Genomic DNA, 19,256 nt, shown 5'->3' with positions numbered 1-19,256 from the left:
CTCATTCGTCCAACGGCGAAGATGTTGTTCCAGTTGCCAGACGAGTGCGGCGTCAAGGCAAGGCTGCACACGTCGCACCCACCAGCATGCATTGGCACAATTCGCGTAAAGAGATTTGACGAGGGCGTGCATCTCCTCTACGCGCCCCACCACCGCCTCTGCCTTTTGGACGGTATGACTGCGCAGCTGGGTAATTCCGCGCTCCATGTCGGCGGTGACTCCACGTACTTGAGCCACGGCTGCACAGAAGGCATAGACGCGTTCTGAGAGCTCCTGCGTAAATTGCTGCAACATTCCTTCATCGGACCAGCTCAGCTGAGCCCCATCAAGAAAGGATTGATGCACGCTGGCATATTCTTCGGTTGCGAGGTTAACCATCAGTTCATCCTCGCCGTTGAGTGCCCTCTCAAAGGCACAAATAAGCTCAGATAGACAGTTCGCAATGCGGAAACGTTCTTCGTTATTTGTGAAAAAAGATCGCACATCGGCCACAAGCTGAACATGGCTCTCAAGCAGTTGCATACCATCTAGCACGTGCAGATCCCGCAGAAGTGCAGACATGTCACGGGGAATATGCGGCATAACAACACGTCTCAAGCCAACAGCAGTGGTCCCTCCATTATTGCTGTTTACACTGCCACTTATACAAATATTACCACAGCCCTTCCTGCCCGATAGCTCGACAACATGCCAAAGAGGGCCTTTCATCGTCATCGTGCCAGGGGATAAGTTCAGTGCAGCGATGCGTCGTAGCACATCTTCACACCACTGCACTACGCGTTCTTGAAGTCTCTGTGAAATGATATCGCAGAAATTACGCACATCTCGTACTTCACTTTGCTCCACTCCGCGGCCGCTCCCCACACGAAGAATCACCAGACGTGACTTGGCGCGGCTAATCGCGTGTGCGTCACTCTCCTGCACAAAATTTTGTGCGTCGTGGATGTATGGGTCAGCGGACCACTTTGGCTTATCCTTTCCGTAAACAGCGTCAAGATACGCCAAGGCGTATGCCGTGCCGTACACCTCGGGATCACCGCCAAGCTCCTTCGTCATAAGGTCATCTAGCGGGGCGCCAAGGAACTGTGCGAGGGACTCATCGAGGTACCAACAGTGCTCAATGGTGCGAAGGTTCAGCAACTGATGCCACCCATGCTCATATATGGCATCTCGACGCACAAGATAAGTCTCAATCTCCCGCTGTACAGATCTCTCCCAGAGCATGCGAGCAACAACGGGCGTCACACCAAAACGGGCGACGGTTATTCGTACGGCATCGCGGCAACTCTCCGCGTCAAAATAACGCTCTCGAACGTTTTTCATCTCGCGGTTGATTTGCTCTAGTAGGGCCATCTGAAACCCAGCAACAACAGCCTGCACCTTTTCACGTCGTAGTGGATGGAAACGGGAGTAAATGCGGTAAAGCGATGGGCCACAGCTTGTATTAGCCGCATACCCTGACAGTGTCCCCACTGCGGCTGCTGATTCAGAGGAATAGGAGGCGGATGCCAGAGAAAGGCCACTACTACTCATCTCCTGCGCCGTTGCCAGCATGGTGCCAACAAGGAGTGCGAGACGCTCGTCGATTTTTGCCAGCCGTCGTTTGTACGCTGCCAGCGCACGATGAAACTCGGCAGTCCCCGCTGGAGTCACATCCCACAATCTTCCAGTTGCCCCTGTTGCGGTGGCAAAGCAGTCATACGCGTCTGTAAGTTCCGCATGGAATGAGCACGTCATGCCCGCCTCCAGGCTGCCGTCAGCAAAGGTCCGTTTGACGGCACGCTCGTAGTGAAAGTGCTCATTCACAAATCTCCACAGTTGCCGCGCGCGTGAAAGGACCAGGGCGTGGTACTTCTGCTTCTGCTGCTGCGTGCCGCCCCGCGTGGGTGATGGCTGTGACGGCATGTGAATTTCGGACTGAAATAACTCCATTGTCTGCATGTAGCGTTGGTGCATATCCTGAAGCACTTGAATGTGGCGTCGCAGGAACTGCAGCTGTGCCTCCGGCGTTTCCATGCGCAACACATCATTTCTAGACACAAGCACCAAAAAGCGCTCCGCCAACTCCCGCACAATACTTTCCAGCAGGCGAACACTCTGCGAGGCCGGATATGTTGACGGGCGCACCATCGCGGAGAACAGCTCTTCCACCAACGCCGCGTAGTTTTCCCCTTCCACCTCGTCAATCTGCTGGAATGGCACACTCTTCAGGTGATTCAAGTAATCACGCACAAGTTTCGCATGCATCTTAAATTCCACCTCATAGCTCGTTTCCACACGATTGCCAAGTAGACGGTGCACCAACTGCCACTCGCGACAGTGCAGTTGCTTTTGCACCTGCTCTACCCAACGCAGCACGGCCTGCCAGTAAGCCACCTCATCACGTGCGCTCACAATATCCTTACCCTCAAACTTGGTGTCCAGAACGCTGCGGCACTGAGCGCAAAGAGTCATGACTTGGCGCAGAAACACAGTATTGGTGCACTTCTCAAAACCAAGAATCTCCACCAGCTGCTCAACGTCCGCTTCCGGGTGCGCTGCACAAAGCTCAAGAAGTTCGGCATGCACAAATATTTTCAAGTCCACCTCGACAAAGACCTGGCAGTGAGAGCGGACAGAACTCAGAAAGTCTTGCAACTGCGACCGCAGCTTGACCTCATGCTGGGATCGTAGAAGCGGTTCATAGACGGTCTGCAAAAGCGTCTGCAAGCTTTCTAGTGGCCGTCGCATATCTACTGCCTGGATACTCAGATTCCGCAGCGTCAGAGGTCCTCTTTCCGACACTGCCTCCAATCCACCGGCGGGATGACGCAGTAAGATGAGAACACAGCACACCAAAGTGGATGGTGAGGAGCCCGTGGCGCTTGCTGCTCGGTCGATGCTGGCCGTGGCTGAAGGAGCGAGCCCGAGAGGAGCCTCCGCGGGTCGCTGCAAGACAGCTGACAAGTCACGCGTTGCCACTACACGATGCCCCGCCGCCACGCCAACCCCCGCGTTATGCTCCACAAACTCACACACCGCCAGGTGTGGCTTTGTCACTTGACTGCTGCTATCGCCGCGGGACAGCGGGGGTTCCTCCCCGTCCGCATTCTTCTCCGAGCCCGCGCGATCCGTGAAAGAACATCGGAAGCCGACGTCGCCCACCCGCCGCAACGCCTCTCGCACCTCCTCCACCGTCGCCGACTGCATCATGGCGGCGATGACGGCAATGACATCCAGCGAAAGAGAAGGGTCTCCGCCACCCGCAACTCCCAAGGTGACTCCTGACATGCGAAGCAAACACGCCGCAGCCCTTTCTTCCTTTCCTTTTTTTTTTTTTGTTTTCTTCCCCTGTTTCTCTTGCTTTTTCCCCCTTTTTGTTTCCAGATATTGCGATGCAAACGGATACCAGAGCGCAGTTCTTTCCTTTTGTTCTCTCTCTCTCTCTCTGTTCCACTCTTTTTCTTAATTTCTCTTTTTTCTTCCGCCTACCAATTCCCTCGCAGGCGGAGGTAATTCCCTGCCCTCCTCTTTCTTCTTATTCGTGTGTGTGTTTCCTATACTCCTGTCGTGGATTAGTCGTGTGACGGCACTATTTATGCGTAAACAAATGGGTTTGTGTTATGCAACAATGCTCGCTATTGTTGCGAGTATCACGCACATGTATAAACAAATGCTTCTGCTCACTAAGCATAGACAATAAATAGAAAATAATAATACCCAAATAGAAAGGAAAAAAAAAAAAAAAAAGGAAAAGAACAAAAACAAACACACACACACATATATACAAAAAAAAAGAAAGATCATACATACCAAAAGTAATGCATAATATATATATATATATATATTTCCACGTATACGCAAGTGTATATTATTGTACTCGGATGCATGTGAGCTTTACGATGGCGATTTATCAATAGTAACAAAAAGTTCAAAAAGCCGTATCCAAATAATTAAAAACGGGGGAATAAGAAACAACAACACGACTACAAACATATGTACGTACATATATATATATATAGACTTTAAAATGCATAAGAGAAAAAAAAAACTATTGATTTCTCGTATCTGAAAACTCATTCTGGTCTGTGTTTTCATTTAGTACGATGGTGGCATGAATGGAGCGCTGGCAAATGCAGCAGTGGGTCAAAGTTTCCACGCAGCCAAGACAAAGGGCAAAATGCGCACATGGCAGGGTAATAACGTTCGCCTCGGTGCGCATGCATAGCCAGCACATGCGCACTAACTGATGACGTACACCCGTTTGTGGTGACGATGCAAGCGAGTAGGACGCGGCGCGCATGCAGTATTTTGACGGCCACTCACTTCTTTCGGAAGCCGTTATGTCCTCACGCCCCTTGGTGTGACCTCCCGAAGAGAAGTCGTTGATGCCACAGCGTCCCATAAGAACTCGCTCCTCTCTGTACTGTACAAATGTGCGATCCGAGACCTCTGTGACGGCGTAGAGATCATTTCCAATGCGCACGTACTGCAGCACTACCGACATCACCGCGCCAATTTTACTCCGCATAGCCTCCAAGAGAGCTGTAATGTTTTCAGGCTTGGTTGAGCCCGGCTGCTGCCGCCTCAAAGAGGTTTGAGCCTCCTCCGTTCCAGGTAAATGGTATGCCTCACCCATCTCACGGCACTCATTGGGATCATTCAACCTCAGTGAACTTCCCGGTGGGCTATTACGAGGCGTTCCTCCCCCTGGCATTGCTGACGCAGATTTTGGAAGTAGACTTTCCATTACGTTCGCGGTGGAATACACACATACGAAACAATCTGACGTCTGCTGTCTGGTATGGCTTATTACCTGTCGTTTGTCACGCCCAGAGTTGCGGCTTTCTTGCGGTGTTCGTCTATATAACATGAGAGCAAACGTCAATGGGTGTCTTGGAATCAATTCTGTTTCTTTTTGTTTCTTCTCATAATGTCGGCTTTCTCTTCCCTTCTTTTCACCTTCCTTCTCGCGTTTTTTCCCCACTTTTTCTCCCCCTGCATCTTTTCCCTCTCCTCCTCCTTCCCCTGCGTTCACTTCGTTGCCTGAGGCGGGAGTGAGGCCATTTTTGAAGCAGTTCTGAAAGGCAGCAAGGGAAAGATCCACAGCGTCCACCTGCAAAGAAGCCGGCGCCGAAGTAGACGTCGTCGTTGTGGTGATAATGGCATTTGCATCAGACTGCAGGGCATCGGGGGTAATAAGTATGGATCCCTCGTACGCCCTGGGAATAATGGGACCTTGTTTCGGCTCTGTTAAAAAAATATCTACACGTTCCCGCGGTCTTCTACAATGACCCTTTTTGGAGGTTGCTGCCTTGTTTGCATTTCTATTAGTCCCGGGAGCATCATCGACGTTGGTATCGGGGACGTTGACAGGGTCGTAAAAAGTGACTGCATTCTCCGCTGGGAGTGGAGCCCCATCTACATCCGTAACATCACCCGCCTCCTCCTCATCATCCGTGTTCATCGCCTGTGGTTCTGTATGGGGCATCATCTTTCCGGTTTCCACGGAATCCCGTTCGTTGCACTCATCGCTCGTAGAAGAATCCGTCCATGTCGGGGGAGATGTCGATGAAGGCAGCGTGGAGGTGGATGGAGAAACCGCCGTAACAAACATGCAATCATCATTGGATTCCGTCAAATCTCGTGCCGCATCATTCATAATGGAAGCCGGCACAAATTTACTCATCTCAAATCCTTCCTTCTCTTTTTTTCCTCTTTCCCCGCGTGTGCGGCCTCCACTTGCAAAGCACGCAGTCTCGGAGACATCTACAAACGTCTCTGTAAACGCGTTGGATTTTGTGCTGCAACACATTGAGCGTGTCCGCCCAGCCAATGTTGAGAAGGAGCCCAATGATCCTTGTCGTGAAGGCAAACCTTCCCCGACTGATGTCATGGAGTTCACCAACATGAGATGACGACGTCGCCGTGATGGTGGATTTGTTTGCGTCACCGAGTCTTCATAAAAAGCCCCCGACAACGGCATGCAAGGAGTGTGATCACCAAACTGAAAGCGTGCACCCAGCCGCTGTCGATTGTGCCAGTCAAGAAGCCGCGCTCGCTCGCGTGCACAGTTTTCTTCATCCTCGGCGGTGTAATAACAATGGTACATGAGGGAGCCACGGCCAAAGGTTCGTGTTGTCCCCACTGTGACAGCCCGAATGATGTCCACATCGTCCGCACCAAATATGCACGCACAACGCAGTTTGACGGGTAAATCGGCACCTTCACTACCGTCATCGGCAGCCACCGAGCTTATTTTGGGATCCTCAAATGTCATTGTGTCGCTGCGAGAAAGCGCCCCACAAAATGCGGAGGAGGAATCTCTTCCCAATGCTTCTATAGATGCGTTCCCTAGTTGGGTACGAGAAAGATTGGGAGCCTCAATTCGCGCCGCCGTCTCCACTCGGAACTGAAGCGAGAGCTGAGAGCGGGCCATCAAGCGCCCTACCCCTGCGTTGCCTTCCTGTTTGTGATAGCCGCCGCCCAGGTCGCTGAGAGACAGCTCACGGTACTGATGGTAACCACCTTTGCTGAATGAACCCATCATTTGCTGGGAGCGTGCGGCAGAGGGCAGAGCCGTCGTTTCCATTGCGCATCCACAGGAGTGACGCGCCACGTGCGCACTGCCTCCGCCACCAGAGTGTACGAAAGATGACGATGGGATGGTGTTAGAGGAGGCCTCTTTGGCGTCGGTGTCATTCTCCGGGCGCACCTCAGGGAGGAAGAAATCACTGTGTCGCGCTGTCGTGGTGCTCCTCAGCTTCACAAGGACTTTTGCAGAAGGCACGGGGTGAAGTTGCAGCGGCAACGTAAGGCCATTCACCTTCGGTAACCCGTGCAACACAACCGCCCTGTTTGCCATGTGCGTCAGCGCCACCTCATACACCGGGCGTGTGGTGAAAACCAAAAACGGAATGATGATGGGCGGTCGCTTCTGATGGATTGAGCGACGAATGCGCCAAAGCTCCAGCAGCGTCACGATGTTCCCGATAAGAGCCAGAGCCAAATACACAAAGGCCAATAGAATCAAATAATTGACGATGGCTGAAAACATTTCCGCTAAATTCTACAGCACAGTCGTGCACATGGATGGGGCCTTGCCCACTTATTTCTACCAAACAGAATGCGGAGAGGGGGACACAACAGAGAATGCGAGCTTACAGTTTGGGCCCACCGCGCCCCCGACATCTTTCCCTCCCTCCACCCAAACGCCAACAATGAGCAGCAGGAGACATGCCACTTGTGTTATGAATTCCGGGTTCGCCGTGAACGAACGAGGTGGCAGCCTCTTTGGTGCTCCACAACCGCCGGAATCCCCCATCCGTGTGGAAGAAAGCGGTCTTATTCGTAGGGGGTTGTGCGAGGGGAAAAAGAAAAAAGAAGAAAAAACAAAAAACAAACAGTGGCCAGTGCAGCTCGAAAAAAAAAAAAAAAAGAAAAAAGAGAACAGACGCACGCCGCATACATAAACAACAAAACTTATCTCCGCCCACCACTACTTACGAATTAGCATCTCCTTTGTACATCTCTCTCTCTCTCTCTCTCTCCACCCAACGACCCGGAAACCCCGGGGTAAGTTGTGTCCAACAACAACAACAAAAAGGGGTCGGTGGAACAAAAAAGTAAAAAAAAATTATCCACCTCCTTCCGGGGGGCTCCGTCACGACCCATCGAAAATTCACCGGAGACAAAAAACAACAACAACAACAACAACAATAAAATAAAAGCCATCCACCGGGAAAAACAAACAAACAAACAAACAAAGTAGTCAACAAGCACAAATCAGTATGATTGTCTACATTCGTTTCAAAAACCTCTACAGCAATAAACACACAGACAAACAAATACACTTTGTGGTAAATCCTAAAGAGTTTGACAATTTTTAAATTATTATTATTATTATTATTATTTTTTTACTTCGCGTTGCATGTTCTAAAACAAATCGATAATCTTTCCGTCGCGCCCCTCTGCAGCGCTTTACGCCGATTTCAACCTCCATATTTCTCCCCTCTCTCTCTCTCTCTCTGCCTCACATACACATAAAAATTGCTGAATAAAAAGCCTACATCACACAACAACACGGGGAATCGCTCTCTGGACTTTGAGTCACAGGCACTGCGAACTTCATCGCTGGAACACGTTGTGCCTTATGAACCGCCATTTCTATTGCCAAAAGCGTCAAATCAAGAAGTTGCAAAAGTGTTGGAGGAGAGCCGTTTGCTGCCGCATCTCTTGCACGAATGACAACATTTCCTACAAGAACATTGAGTTCCCTGTGTATATTTGTGAGTATGCGCTCAACTTCTGTTGCCATTGACAAATCAAGCGTAATGCCAAGTCGCACCTTCCTTAACTGCTGCTCGGCCGCTATTCGAAGCTCCCGCTCTTTATGTAATTCCCGAAGTAACACCGCTGCTGAACTATTGTTTCCATCCATATCCAATGAGACTTCTCTAGGTGTAAGCCGGGGGCTATTAAAACTGGGAAACATGTCCTCCACTTCGGAGAGGGCGGAACAAAAGCCTTCATCTTCGTCTAAACCCCTACGAAGGACGGTTGAACGGCGGAGGGAAGTACATGTTATAGAATCAAAGTGACTGCTTGTACAGCGGCTAAGGAACTGTTGTGCCTGCGGCGAGCCGTTCCCATCGGGGTTTAATGTGGCGGCCATTTCTCGGCGTTGCAGGTGCTGGTTCCAGTCGTTGATGTTTACAAAGGACGGTGGCAACTGCCATAAGGGTCGTGTCTTGGCGTCTTCCAAAGACAAATAACTCCTGACGTTAAACCAGTGAGAAAGAACGGCATCGGCAAAATTATCGGGCGATTCCACTGACGTGTTGCTGCCGCCCAACTCCTGGATCAGCACAGAACGGTCAATATACTTCTGAATATTCCCCCGTGTGACCATCTGCACCACACGTTTTTCTTCCCCTGGATTGTCACCAAAGGCAGCTTTAATTCCCTGACGCACATCCCATGAGGCCTCAAAGATCAGCAGCAGCCCGATAAAACGAGGATAATATTTCTTCATGATGCTACGGACGGCATGCGCGTTTGAAAGTGCTGCCTGGCTGGCATGCCACGATGAGACCTCTTCATTCACCAAGAGGATGATCTGCTGTTGGTGTAACGAATGCAACGTGTCGCCATTCCTACTGCCATGCGATTGGCGACGATGGCGCCCGTGTGCAGTACGATAACATGTACTCCATGACAACCGACAGAAAGCGCTGCATGTCTTGGGCGTCAAGCCCGAACTGAATGAAGCGATGGGCCCTGACGTACAGCACCGGACGACCCAACACGTCACGGCCAATGACAGAAACCGTTCCACTGCGCAAGGCTTCCAGCACTGGAGCAGTAATATATAGAGAAAGCAGACTCATCTCGTAGGAACGTCGTTGCTTCAGCAGCGCCACCGCCTCCGAGACGGAGAGATGCACCGCGGACAAATACCGGAGGAGGAAGGCGTCAACGGAGGCGTCAAGCGTCACGGAGGGCGTCCAGCCGAGAAATTTTTTGAGCTCCAACAGCACCTGCTGCTCTCGGCTGGAGCAAATTTTCTCCGCGCTCTCATCATACAACCGCCACCCCTCCGTTCCATCAGCGGGTGAATTCTTTGCTCCCTCCACCATCACCAGCAAGAGGGACAACGAAAATGACAGTCACGTCGAGACACAGTCGGGACGTGCGGGCAAAAGTATTCTGCTCTTTTTTGGCTCTGAATTGCACTCAGGGCAAAACAAAAGAGAAAAAACAAAAGAGAGAAGCAAAAAAAAAAAAAAAAAAAAAAAAGAAATTTCAAGTTATGCACACAAACAAACATGTGAATCCATCCAGTTGGACGGAAGACAATTCAACCGAGCACTCCGGTAAAGCAAGTGCCACCGTCAATAAACACCACCACCACCACCACCACCACCACCAAAACAACAGCAACATCAAAAACAACAACAACAACAACAACAACAGTAAGCAACCACGCATATTTATCTGTTACGGTTGCCCTATTTTTGCGTACTTACTCAAGCAGCATCATGCAGTACGTATGTCGCAGCGTAAAGTACATACAACAACCCAATCCCATCCAACTGCTATAGCCGCAGTATTTCATGCGTTTATGAAGTTTAAACTGCTGCATCGAAGAAAGCATCCACAGCCACGACGCCACCGTTTCCAATTGGAATACGTTCTTCTCCTCTAGACTCATCCCTGCCGCCACCTGACGACGTTTTGCCGAATCCTCAATCTCAAACACTTTGCGTACCTGCATATTAAGAAGGAAAGTGGTACCAGAGGTCCACATGGAAAGACTTGTGAGCGCCGTGCCCTGACCGCGCACATGCATGAGACCACCAAACGTGTAGGCAGAAAGTGCCAGCAAAACATCGGCAACCTTATGCCTCGCATTGCTCCGCAAAAAAGCAGTTATACCCTGCTCCAACTCTTGCCTCTGCGCCGCCCCCTCCACAATGCGAGAAAGATCCTCCTCCACCGACATCCCATCCGTCTTCTTGCCCGTAGGCGTCACCGCAGTGTTCGTGTGGGTCATGTGCACAGGACAGGGCCCAAACAAAAGTTGAAGAATAAACACAACCAAAACAGTGGAAGACCGCGGCCTTCCCCTTTCTCTTCTAAAGACGCCTGAGGCTCTTAAAAGTGTATGTGTGCGGTGGTAAATAAAAAAAAAAAAAAAAAAAATAAGCCTTATCTTTATTGTTTTTATCGGCAATGATTAGACAGCCACCACCACCACCAACACCGCTGCCGCTGCTGCTGCCAGAGCTGCGGCGGTCCGATCGGTTATCTGTCGTCTGGGGTCCATGGGAAAACGGGGTGTGTGTCGTAGAGAATAAAGAAAAAGATGCAAGCAAAGACGTGGGACACACCGACAGAAGTAAATGACACGTGCCTGAGAGAGAAAGAGAGCAAGCGAGCGTCAGTACAGAGCCGCGACGCCTCTCTCCCCCCCCAGCAAACACAACCGCAAGCCAAAAGAAAACTACAATCGGCGAGGGTCATACACAGACACAGAGAGAAAAAGAAGAAAAGAAAGGGATGTACACATCATCTCGTATTTATTTCATCAAACTTAAAGGGGAGTACAAACAGGAAAAAAAAAAAAAAAAAGGACAGAGATGAGAGTGGGCAGAGTCAAATAAAACATTTACAACGACACGCCACCGTGACTGACAGGGTAATGGAAGATACACAACAACCCTTTCCCATCTCGCCACCTTCCTCTTTCTCCCTCGCTCTATGTGCACACAAATCAGCTCCTTGAAAGAAGCCGTTCACGCCAAAGAAAAAAAAAAACACAACATTGCAGACGCCGTCAAAGAAACAAGAGCCAGGCAAAAAAAAAGAAGCGGAAAAAAATAATACCCAAGGCTTTTTCTTCCCTCATCGACCGTGCAGCTGTAACCGTCTCTCTTCTTGATGCTTTAGATACTCGTGCCAGAGTTGTGTCTCATTGGCAAATCGAGCACACTCCAAATCCATTTCCTCGCGAAGCTGCTTCAACGCCGCCGCACGATCCAAACCGGCAGTAGGAGGAGGAGCGGCGTCCAAACAGGGTTGGGGTGCATTCGATGCGTCTGCGGCAGGTCTCTCTCGCTGTGGCGCCGCCGCCGCAAATGCACCGTCAGTCATTCGTGGTGGTGAAAAATAACGAGGGGCAGATGACGGCTTAGCAAGGGGGACAGTACTATGCTGTGAAGCCGTTTCCAAACAACAAGTTGGCCGCGAGGCATTCACAGAAGACAGTTGTGCACCTCTCGTGTCTGACGGCAGGGGTCGAGCAGCCGCGCTCGAAGAGACGACATTCATAACTGCCTGTTGAGCACCATTTCGTAACTGCTCAATATACGCCTGTAGTTCTTCCAGGCGCTGAACACTGAATCGGTGCTGTTGCTCGATAGCGTCGCAGCGCATCTTCCACCGACGCAGCTCTTCTTTTTCTTCTTGAGCTCCAAGAACTTCCGACTGCACGGAATGTGTTTGCAGTAACCGTGTCAGTTCATTTAACTTTGCCTTCTGCTCTTCCTGCGCCTTTCGAACTGCCATGAGCTCTTCTTCTTTTGCATAAATTAGACTGAGTGCCTGGGTTAACTCTCTATCTCGTTCCTGTTGCCACTGACTCAAGTTTGCTCGAGCAGTCTCTTCAACAGCCAATGGTGGAACGGAGTTTTTAGCACCAAGAATTTGTGCTTCAAGTCTTTTACATTGGGATTCGGCAGCTGCCACCCGCCGTATCTCCGCCTCTCTCGAAAGCAATACATGCTGCAAGAGCGCACGGTGCTGTGGATCCAAAGAAGATCCAAAGTGCTTGTCCACCCATGCCTTCATCGTCCCTTCTGTCGATCCCCATGGTACTCCCTTGGACGCAAATGGTGGTGCTTCTGGCAGCTCGTGTCTCAACTGGGGTATCGCTGGCGCCGTGGCCGTTGATACTCGCGGAGATGGTGGCACGGTGTAGACCAAAGGCGGCGGTGGTAGTGGGGGCGGTAATTCCGCCTGGGCTGGCGCTTTCGGTTTCGGCTGTGGAGCCGACTGCGCCTTTTTCCCCGTGTCCATCTTGTAGGCGGTCATCACTTCCGCCGGAAACGGTGACAAATTGGGCTGTGACACTATTGTGTGTTCCATCCTTCTTTGGAGAGGAGTAGGCAATCGTTGTACGGCAGATGCCGGGCTGGAAAAGGAGGCTTCCACAGGCTCTACTATGTTTTCATACATCGCCTCCAGCATTTCCTGGTCGTCCTGACGAAGACGGACCAACAGCTCCAATATTTGTCCATGGGTTTTCGAAGCCCGCTGCTCTTCTTGTTCGTAAGCAAGCTTTTCCTCCAGCCGCTGCTGCTCCAAGTTGCGCACATAGGCGTCGGCATTTTCCAACAACAACTTCTCTCGCAGCGCATTCATAACATCCGCAGGCGTTGGTTCAGGAGTTCCCGCCGCTAAAGCCGGCTGCACAACGGATATGGCCGCGGGAACTGGCGTCGAAGTTTGTGCTGTCCCTGCCGAAGTCATTGCAGCTCCTGCAGCTTCCGACAAGGTGTTCGGCGTTGGCTGCACAACGGATGTGGCCGCGGGAACTGGCGTCGAAGTTTGTGCTGTCCCTGCCGAAGTCATTGCAGCTCCTGCAGCTTCCGACAAGGTGCTCGGCGTTGGCTGCACAACGGATGTGGCCGCGGGAACTGGCGCGGAAGTTTGTGCTGTCCCTGCCGAAGTCATTGCAGCTCCTGCAGCTTCCGACAAGGTGTTCGGCGTTGGCTGCACAACGGATATGGCCGCGGGAACTGGCGTCGAAGTTTGTGCTGTCCCTGCCGAAGTCATTGCAGCTCCTGCAGCTTCCGACAAGGTGCTCGGCGTTGGCTGCACAACGGATGTGGCCGCGGGAACTGGCGTCGAAGTTTGTGCTGTCCCTGCCGAAGTCATTGCAGCTCCTGCGGCTTCCGACAAGGTGCTCGGCGTTGGCTGCACAACGGATGTGGCCGCTGGAACTGGCGTCGAAGTTTGCGGGGAGGCGGATGATTCCAAAAAAGAAACTTGGTGTGCAACTACTGGCGCACAGACAGATGGTGGAGATTTTACTACATGTGAACTGCTAGGCTGCGGCATGGAAAATGACACACTAACATTTGGCAGGCTAGCAAGAGAGAAGCCGCTCATATGAACGATCGGTGCAATCCCGGTGGTGTGCGCGTGTTGCGTAGCGGCAGCTGCATCAATAGTTACCTTCGAGGTCTCGGCTGAAATATCTTCCGTGCCTTGTCGTTTTGGAGACGGTATCTTTTGCGGTGAGGCCACAGAGACCGGGTGCGGAATTGACTGCAGACTCTGCTGTGCCGCTGTCTGTCCTGCTGACAGAGCAACAGGCAAAAGGGAGGGCATGCCTCTGCGGAGTGGCTGACGCACCTCCGTGCTCTCCTTCGACACGCCTCCGTATTCATGCGGCGGTGTACTGTGCTGGGGTGGCTGGCAACCGCCTCCCTCATGACTTTTATTTTCACCCACAGACGACAAATGCAACGGCACGGACTCCGCCAGGCGAATAAACGACGAGAGCGTAAGAGAAGACCTAGAAGGCCTGAATGTCAGGCCCCGCTGGGCATCCCGCGCGTTGCCGGCCAACGCGGCATCCCCCAAGTCAGTCTCCACAGTCTTCGTGTGGGTGTGTGCCGCCACTATGGGTGAATGTGATACGCCTGCCGAGCTCTTTGGCGAAAACGAGCGTCTCGCGCACGACTCCTTCAACGGGTCTCCCTTTTCCCCCTTTTCACGTTCCTCCACTCTCCAACAAACACTACCGCTGCAGCCGTGTCGTGCGTGAAACAAGTGGTGGTACCCAATACAGCAGGAGCAGCAACACGATACATGTCGACGGTGATCTATGCCGCCGTTGGTGATGTCTACTTCCACGCCTTGCACTCGCTGCAGCAGCCACGCTTGCGCGTTGGGAGCCACTGAGGAGGCAGCGCCACGAGTCGGGCGACGATCGTCACCAATAGCGCCGCGGAGACGATCATCATCACCGTGGCCTTCGCGCCGCACATGTGGTGGGCAGCTGCAGTGGTAACCACACACATCACACGTGGAGTGGCTGCTAGCCGCTCGGCCACGGGACTCCATGCGGTGCTGAAGTCGACGATATGCCGCGGCATCCATTTGAAAACAAAAACGAAATGTTAAAAACAACCGCGAGGAGACAAACGGGTGCGGGGTGACCAAGAAGGAAAAACGCACTCAATACACACAAACACACAAAGACGGAAGATGAAAGAGAGAGAGAGAGAGAGACTGCTCACGGTCCCTCCTCTCCCGCCCTATTATTATTATTATTATTATTCCTTCTTCCCGCCTTAATACAAACAAACCCCACTTATCTCTCTTTCTCTCTCTCTTTTTCTTGCTCTCTCCTCTAACTGTCTATCTATCGAATCTATCTGTGTATGAGAAAAAGAAGGGTGTGGCCAAGCGACAAGCTGCTTACACTTCCCCTCTCCTTCCTTGTGTGTGTGTGTATGTATTTATGTATGTGCAATGTATGCACCGTCTTTTCCCTCCCTTTTTTTCTTTTTTCTAAAGTGTTCGTTCGTGCCCGCGAAATTCCGTCCCCTTTCGCTGCCAGTGAAAGAACACACACACACACACAAAAAAAAAGAAAAACAGGCAGAAAGACGGGCAAGCAAACATGACAGATGGACAAGAGGACAGTAGTCATAAAAAAAACAAAAAAAACAAAAAAACCGATCACCGTACTTGCCGGCCCCCCGCAGCCCATCATTGCAAGACGTTCGGCGCCGTCGCCATCGGATCCCTTCAGATGCAAACAAAATGGCCAAATGAGGCACAACGACAAAAAAAAACAAACAAACAAAAAGAGGGATAAAACGCGCGCTGCCTCACACAACGGCAGCACCTTCTCAATTATCACCCCGACTTAACTTTTCTCTCTCTCTCTCTTTAATCTCCAACAGCGATGTGATTCCTCCCCCCCTCCCTCCCTTTCCTTTCGCCTCGCCTTATTTCTTCGTCTTTTTCTGCGCGGCGGTCGCTTTATTCAGCACGTCGTCTGTGTTCATCGCCTCGGGGAGAATCACGAAGCGGATGGAGTTCCCCCGCACCACGTACGTCTCTGCCTGCACCGGATTTTTCCCCTTTGCCGTGATCTTCACATGACGCATGTGCGTGTTCATGCTCGGTTCCACAAATGTGATTTCACCAGAGACGATGGAAGAGTTCAGCAACTCAATCTCCACAAGTGTTCCCCGGAGCTGCTGGAGGAAACCAATAAGCGTGGATGACTCCGCAGCAGGCATGATTTCCGTGAGAATTCCACTCCTTCTCCTTTTCTCTTCCTTCTTTTTTTTTTTTTTATTTTCTCTCTCCCTCTCTCTCTCTCTCTGTCTATACGTACCCCTTTTTACGCAAAGATGTCTAATTCTCTTTTCCCCACCCCCCCTTTTTTTTTAAAGGATTTCCTTCGGGACGCCCAATAATTCCCCAGCCACCACCACCACCACCTCCTCGGTTCCTTTGCAGAACGCCAACACATACAGAGAGAGAAACACACAGAAAAAAAAAAAAAAAGAAAAGGATCGTGGCAGGGCAAAGGACAAAATACACACAACAGCAATAAAGCAGGAGAGCGGGTATTCGGGACCCCGGCGGATGTCACAACGTAAGCACACACTCATGCCCATAAAAAGACACAACTCCATCTCTCGTTTCTGTTATCGTTGCCCCCCTCTCTCTCCCCCTGTCTGCCTCTCCGGCTAATCAGCCAATGTTCTTATTAGTTTGCGTGTGTGTGTGTGTGTGGGGGGGGTAAATTTATTATTACGATTATTATGATTTTTGACGCCTATGAATCTCCTCCATTCCCCGTTTCTTTTCTCTTTCTCTCTCTCTCTCACGTTCTAACGATATGTTTTTTTTTTTTTTTTTTAAGACCAAAACAACAAACAAACAAACAAACAAATGCGAGAAGTAACGTCTTAACGAACACTTCTGGTTAAACATGTAAAAATAATACAATCAACAACACAAAGAGTGTGCAATGAGGGGGAGGGGGAGGGGGAAAGAAAAAAAGGGAAAAGAAAAAAGCAAATGAAAGTTAACAGAAGGCAGACACGAAAAAATCAGGCACAAGAAAAAGATAGCCTGCGTACACCAAAAAACAAAACAACAACAACAAAAAAAAAAAAAAGAAAAAGAAAAGAAAAGAGATTTTGCGTGTACGCATGGGTACATGTGAATCCAACGGACCAACACCAAACAAATACAAACCCAACAACAAAAACAACAATAAAGAAAGAAAGAAAAAAAGAGGAGTTTATGCAGTCAACGCCAAAAGACACTTCTTCGTGTTTCTCCCATTAATATACATAAATTTATATGTATTTATGCATATGCGTCTCACCTGCACCCTCCTTCTCTCGGCTCAGTGCTTCACCTCGTATTCATTGGGGGCGGCCGCAGTGATGCGTGCTGCACTAAACCTCTGGTGTTAAACTTCGACTCATCGCATTGAGATCACTCCCGCCGCGGGGCATCCCCGTGGCGCTGTCCATATCCGCATCTTCTAACTGTTCCGTGTTCGACGGCGCCACGTGGGAGCTGCCACGTCGTGACGACGTGTGCCGAAGCGATGTGTTGCTCAGCAATGAGAATAAAATATCAAGTCCAAAGTTGTGCTGATTGGGAAACGACATCATCTGCGCAGCGTCGGTCTCCATCATCAAATCAACTTCATCGTTCACACATTCCAGCGCCTCCCTTTGAAGCATCAACTGCTCACCATACCCGTTCATCACTCCATTTTCACCGGGGCCTCTTCCTCTGAACGCCACCGCCACTTCTTCTCCGCTGAGTATATTGACAATCTCCGGAGTCTCATCCTCCGTAAACGTGGCGGCTGGCTCCTGTTTTTGTTCCTGTTCCTCGTGTGATGGGGCGAGACTGTCATTCACTTCAACAAAGGGCGTGACTGCGGGTTTCTTGGGACGTGAAAATTTCTTTGGCAGATAAATCACTGAATTCGGTACCACCGCCATGGAATTGATAGGAGCCACAGTGATTTCTAGGGTGGCTATGCTGCTGCTGCTGCTGCTGCTGCTGCTGTTTCTGCTTCTTGTGGCGGTCTCCACGATGACCGGCAGGACCTCCTCACTTGAGCGTCCGATGCGCGGGGATTCACCTCTCATCCCGTCCAGGGCTTTCGCTCCAACCATCAACGAGGCATCTCTCACGGCTGTCCGCTGCGGGTATCGCCCTCGGGCAAACAATGGCGGGAGCGACGGCGTTGACACGTCTGGCGTGGACCACGCCTTAAACAGTAGCACCAACATTGGGACGAGACCAACAGAACTGCAGCAGAGAACCGTGTAGATGCCGTACCGCAGTTGCCCGGTCCATTGCGCCACGTACCCGCACACCATCGGGCCGCTAAAATTACCCAACAGATTATACATCATCTGCGAGAAAGCGGCGCCTGCGGGACGAAGATGTTCAGGGACAGACGTCACCACCATTCCGCTCCCTGGAGGAATAATGGCGCCACCGCAAAAGAGCACAATGGACATAATAATCAAAAAAGTAATCGTATTGGTGACAAAGATACACATTACACTAAAAAAGGCGGTCACAAAGCCCCATGCACAGATAAATGTTGTCACACGTCGTAAATTTCTCTGGTATCCACCGATGCGATCCAGCAAAATTCCACCTGCAATGACGCCAAGCACAGGAGCCGTCACAACCGCACCGCCAAACCCTAACATAATCGTTTTCATGGATGCATTAAATGGATCGTCACGAAGATACTGCGTCAAAAAGTTCTGCAGTCCGGTCACAACAAAATACAGGGAACACATGGAGAGTGTACTACACATATACTCCTTATTCCGAAATAGAGGAACACAGGATCTCCATATCAACAAAAAGTTAGAATGAAGAACATTTAAGACCCGCTCTGTTGCACTCATGTCCGCCAAAGCAGATGTAGCAAATGTAGGTGCCGCCTCGGTCCTATTTCTACGAGGCCGATCAATGGAGAAGGAGTCTACTCGCATAAGATACGCCATTGCTGGTATTGTAAATATACATTTGATATAGAATGCCCATTCCCAATTTATATTGGTATACGATGGCAGAAAGGCACCACATGTATAGCCAAGCATAATACCAAGTGGCACTCCAGCATTATGTGAAGCCATCCACACCGATTGACGATCACGTGGAGCAAATATATCCACCCACACAGGTGTATACACTATAACAAACGATAAGGTAATCCCAATGAGAAACCTACAAAGCAAGGCAAAACCGTAATTTGTTATCGTCGCAAAGAAAAAGGTAAATGCTGTATGCAAAATAAGAGAGCATACCAACACCCTTTTTGCGCTATAATGAGAAAACATGTGGCCTGACAGTGGACAGCCAAGAATATTGCCAAGAAAGACACTGGAGCTAAGCGTTCCCTGCCGTACTGTGCCCAGACCCCATTCCTCTGCAATCCCGTTCTCTGCTCCAAGTGCCGCACTAAATGCCCCCGAGTCAAACGACCCAATCGTTTTAAGTACAGTGAAAAGCAACAAATTACGACTAAGCAGCGAAATGCTGTTGGGAAGGTCGGCGTCAAAGGAGTCATTCTGGTGGATGTCCGGCTCTTGCGTCATTGTGGCCAAATCTCCCTTCTCCATGGTATCCCACGAATTGACCAACATTTCACCGGAGTCTCTCTTTGCGTATGCCTTCTGCATAACTCCGCC

General features: G+C 50.6%; 6 protein-coding genes and 1 pseudogene across 6 annotated transcripts, besides 25 other annotated features; all 7 read right to left on the bottom strand.

The window, feature by feature from the left end:
- On the bottom strand, window positions 1-3,270 carry Tc00.1047053510531.109 (dynein heavy chain, cytosolic, putative; the record flags this gene model as incomplete). The annotated part of the gene is made up of 1 exon (XM_807825.1): window positions 1-3,270. A coding segment is annotated over one exon (3,270 nt), but the record flags the coding sequence as incomplete, so codon positions are not given.
- Window positions 1-16,398: a sequence feature (heterozygous, Esmeraldo-like haplotype).
- Window positions 3,294-3,362: a sequence feature (A-rich).
- Window positions 3,399-3,464: a sequence feature (GA-rich).
- Window positions 3,708-3,748: a sequence feature (T-rich).
- Window positions 3,808-3,827: a microsatellite.
- Tc00.1047053510531.100 (hypothetical protein, conserved) lies at window positions 4,031-7,036 on the bottom strand (the record flags this gene model as incomplete). Its single annotated transcript, XM_807823.1, has 1 exon — window positions 4,031-7,036. The coding sequence occupies one exon, from the start codon at window positions 7,034-7,036 to the stop codon at window positions 4,031-4,033; it is 3,006 nt and encodes a 1,001-aa protein (XP_812916.1).
- Window positions 4,920-5,009: a sequence feature (GA-rich).
- Window positions 7,402-7,429: a microsatellite.
- Window positions 7,508-7,529: a microsatellite.
- Window positions 7,676-7,701: a microsatellite.
- Window positions 7,724-7,746: a microsatellite.
- Window positions 7,869-7,892: a microsatellite.
- On the bottom strand, window positions 8,045-9,619 carry Tc00.1047053510531.90 (annotated as a pseudogene).
- Window positions 9,722-9,781: a sequence feature (T-rich).
- Window positions 9,881-9,909: a microsatellite.
- Window positions 9,911-9,953: a microsatellite.
- On the bottom strand, window positions 10,004-10,534 carry Tc00.1047053510531.70 (hypothetical protein, conserved; the record flags this gene model as incomplete). The annotated part of the gene is made up of 1 exon (XM_807822.1): window positions 10,004-10,534. The coding sequence occupies one exon, from the start codon at window positions 10,532-10,534 to the stop codon at window positions 10,004-10,006; it is 531 nt and encodes a 176-aa protein (XP_812915.1).
- Window positions 10,660-10,683: a microsatellite.
- Window positions 11,386-14,649, bottom strand: Tc00.1047053510531.60 (hypothetical protein, conserved; the record flags this gene model as incomplete). Its single annotated transcript, XM_807821.1, has 1 exon — window positions 11,386-14,649. One exon carries the CDS (start codon window positions 14,647-14,649, stop codon window positions 11,386-11,388), a length of 3,264 nt encoding a protein of 1,087 aa, XP_812914.1.
- Window positions 14,809-14,830: a microsatellite.
- Window positions 14,867-14,900: a microsatellite.
- On the bottom strand, window positions 15,507-15,803 carry Tc00.1047053510531.54 (small nuclear ribonucleoprotein, putative; the record flags this gene model as incomplete). The annotated part of the gene is made up of 1 exon (XM_807824.1): window positions 15,507-15,803. The coding sequence occupies one exon, from the start codon at window positions 15,801-15,803 to the stop codon at window positions 15,507-15,509; it is 297 nt and encodes a 98-aa protein (XP_812917.1).
- Window positions 15,865-15,893: a microsatellite.
- Window positions 16,399-16,459: a sequence feature (areas merged during assembly that could not be assigned to a particular haplotype. This can correspond to areas where the two haplotypes were merged or to regions with more than two copies in the genome that were merged during assembly.).
- Window positions 16,444-16,465: a microsatellite.
- Window positions 16,460-19,256: part of a sequence feature (heterozygous, Esmeraldo-like haplotype) that runs on past the window's edge.
- Window positions 16,546-16,565: a microsatellite.
- Window positions 16,659-16,709: a sequence feature (T-rich).
- Window positions 16,760-16,810: a sequence feature (T-rich).
- Window positions 16,980-19,247, bottom strand: Tc00.1047053510531.50 (hypothetical protein, conserved; the record flags this gene model as incomplete). The annotated part of the gene is made up of 1 exon (XM_807820.1): window positions 16,980-19,247. One exon carries the CDS (start codon window positions 19,245-19,247, stop codon window positions 16,980-16,982), a length of 2,268 nt encoding a protein of 755 aa, XP_812913.1.
- Window positions 17,579-17,615: a microsatellite.

Source organism: Trypanosoma cruzi, genomic scaffold (assembly GCF_000209065.1).
Source record: "Trypanosoma cruzi strain CL Brener 1047053516775 genomic scaffold, whole genome shotgun sequence".
NCBI lineage: Eukaryota > Euglenozoa > Kinetoplastea > Trypanosomatida > Trypanosomatidae > Trypanosoma > Trypanosoma cruzi.
The sequence above is the reverse complement of the archived record's forward strand: the minus strand, read 5'-3'. Positions and strand labels throughout refer to the sequence as shown.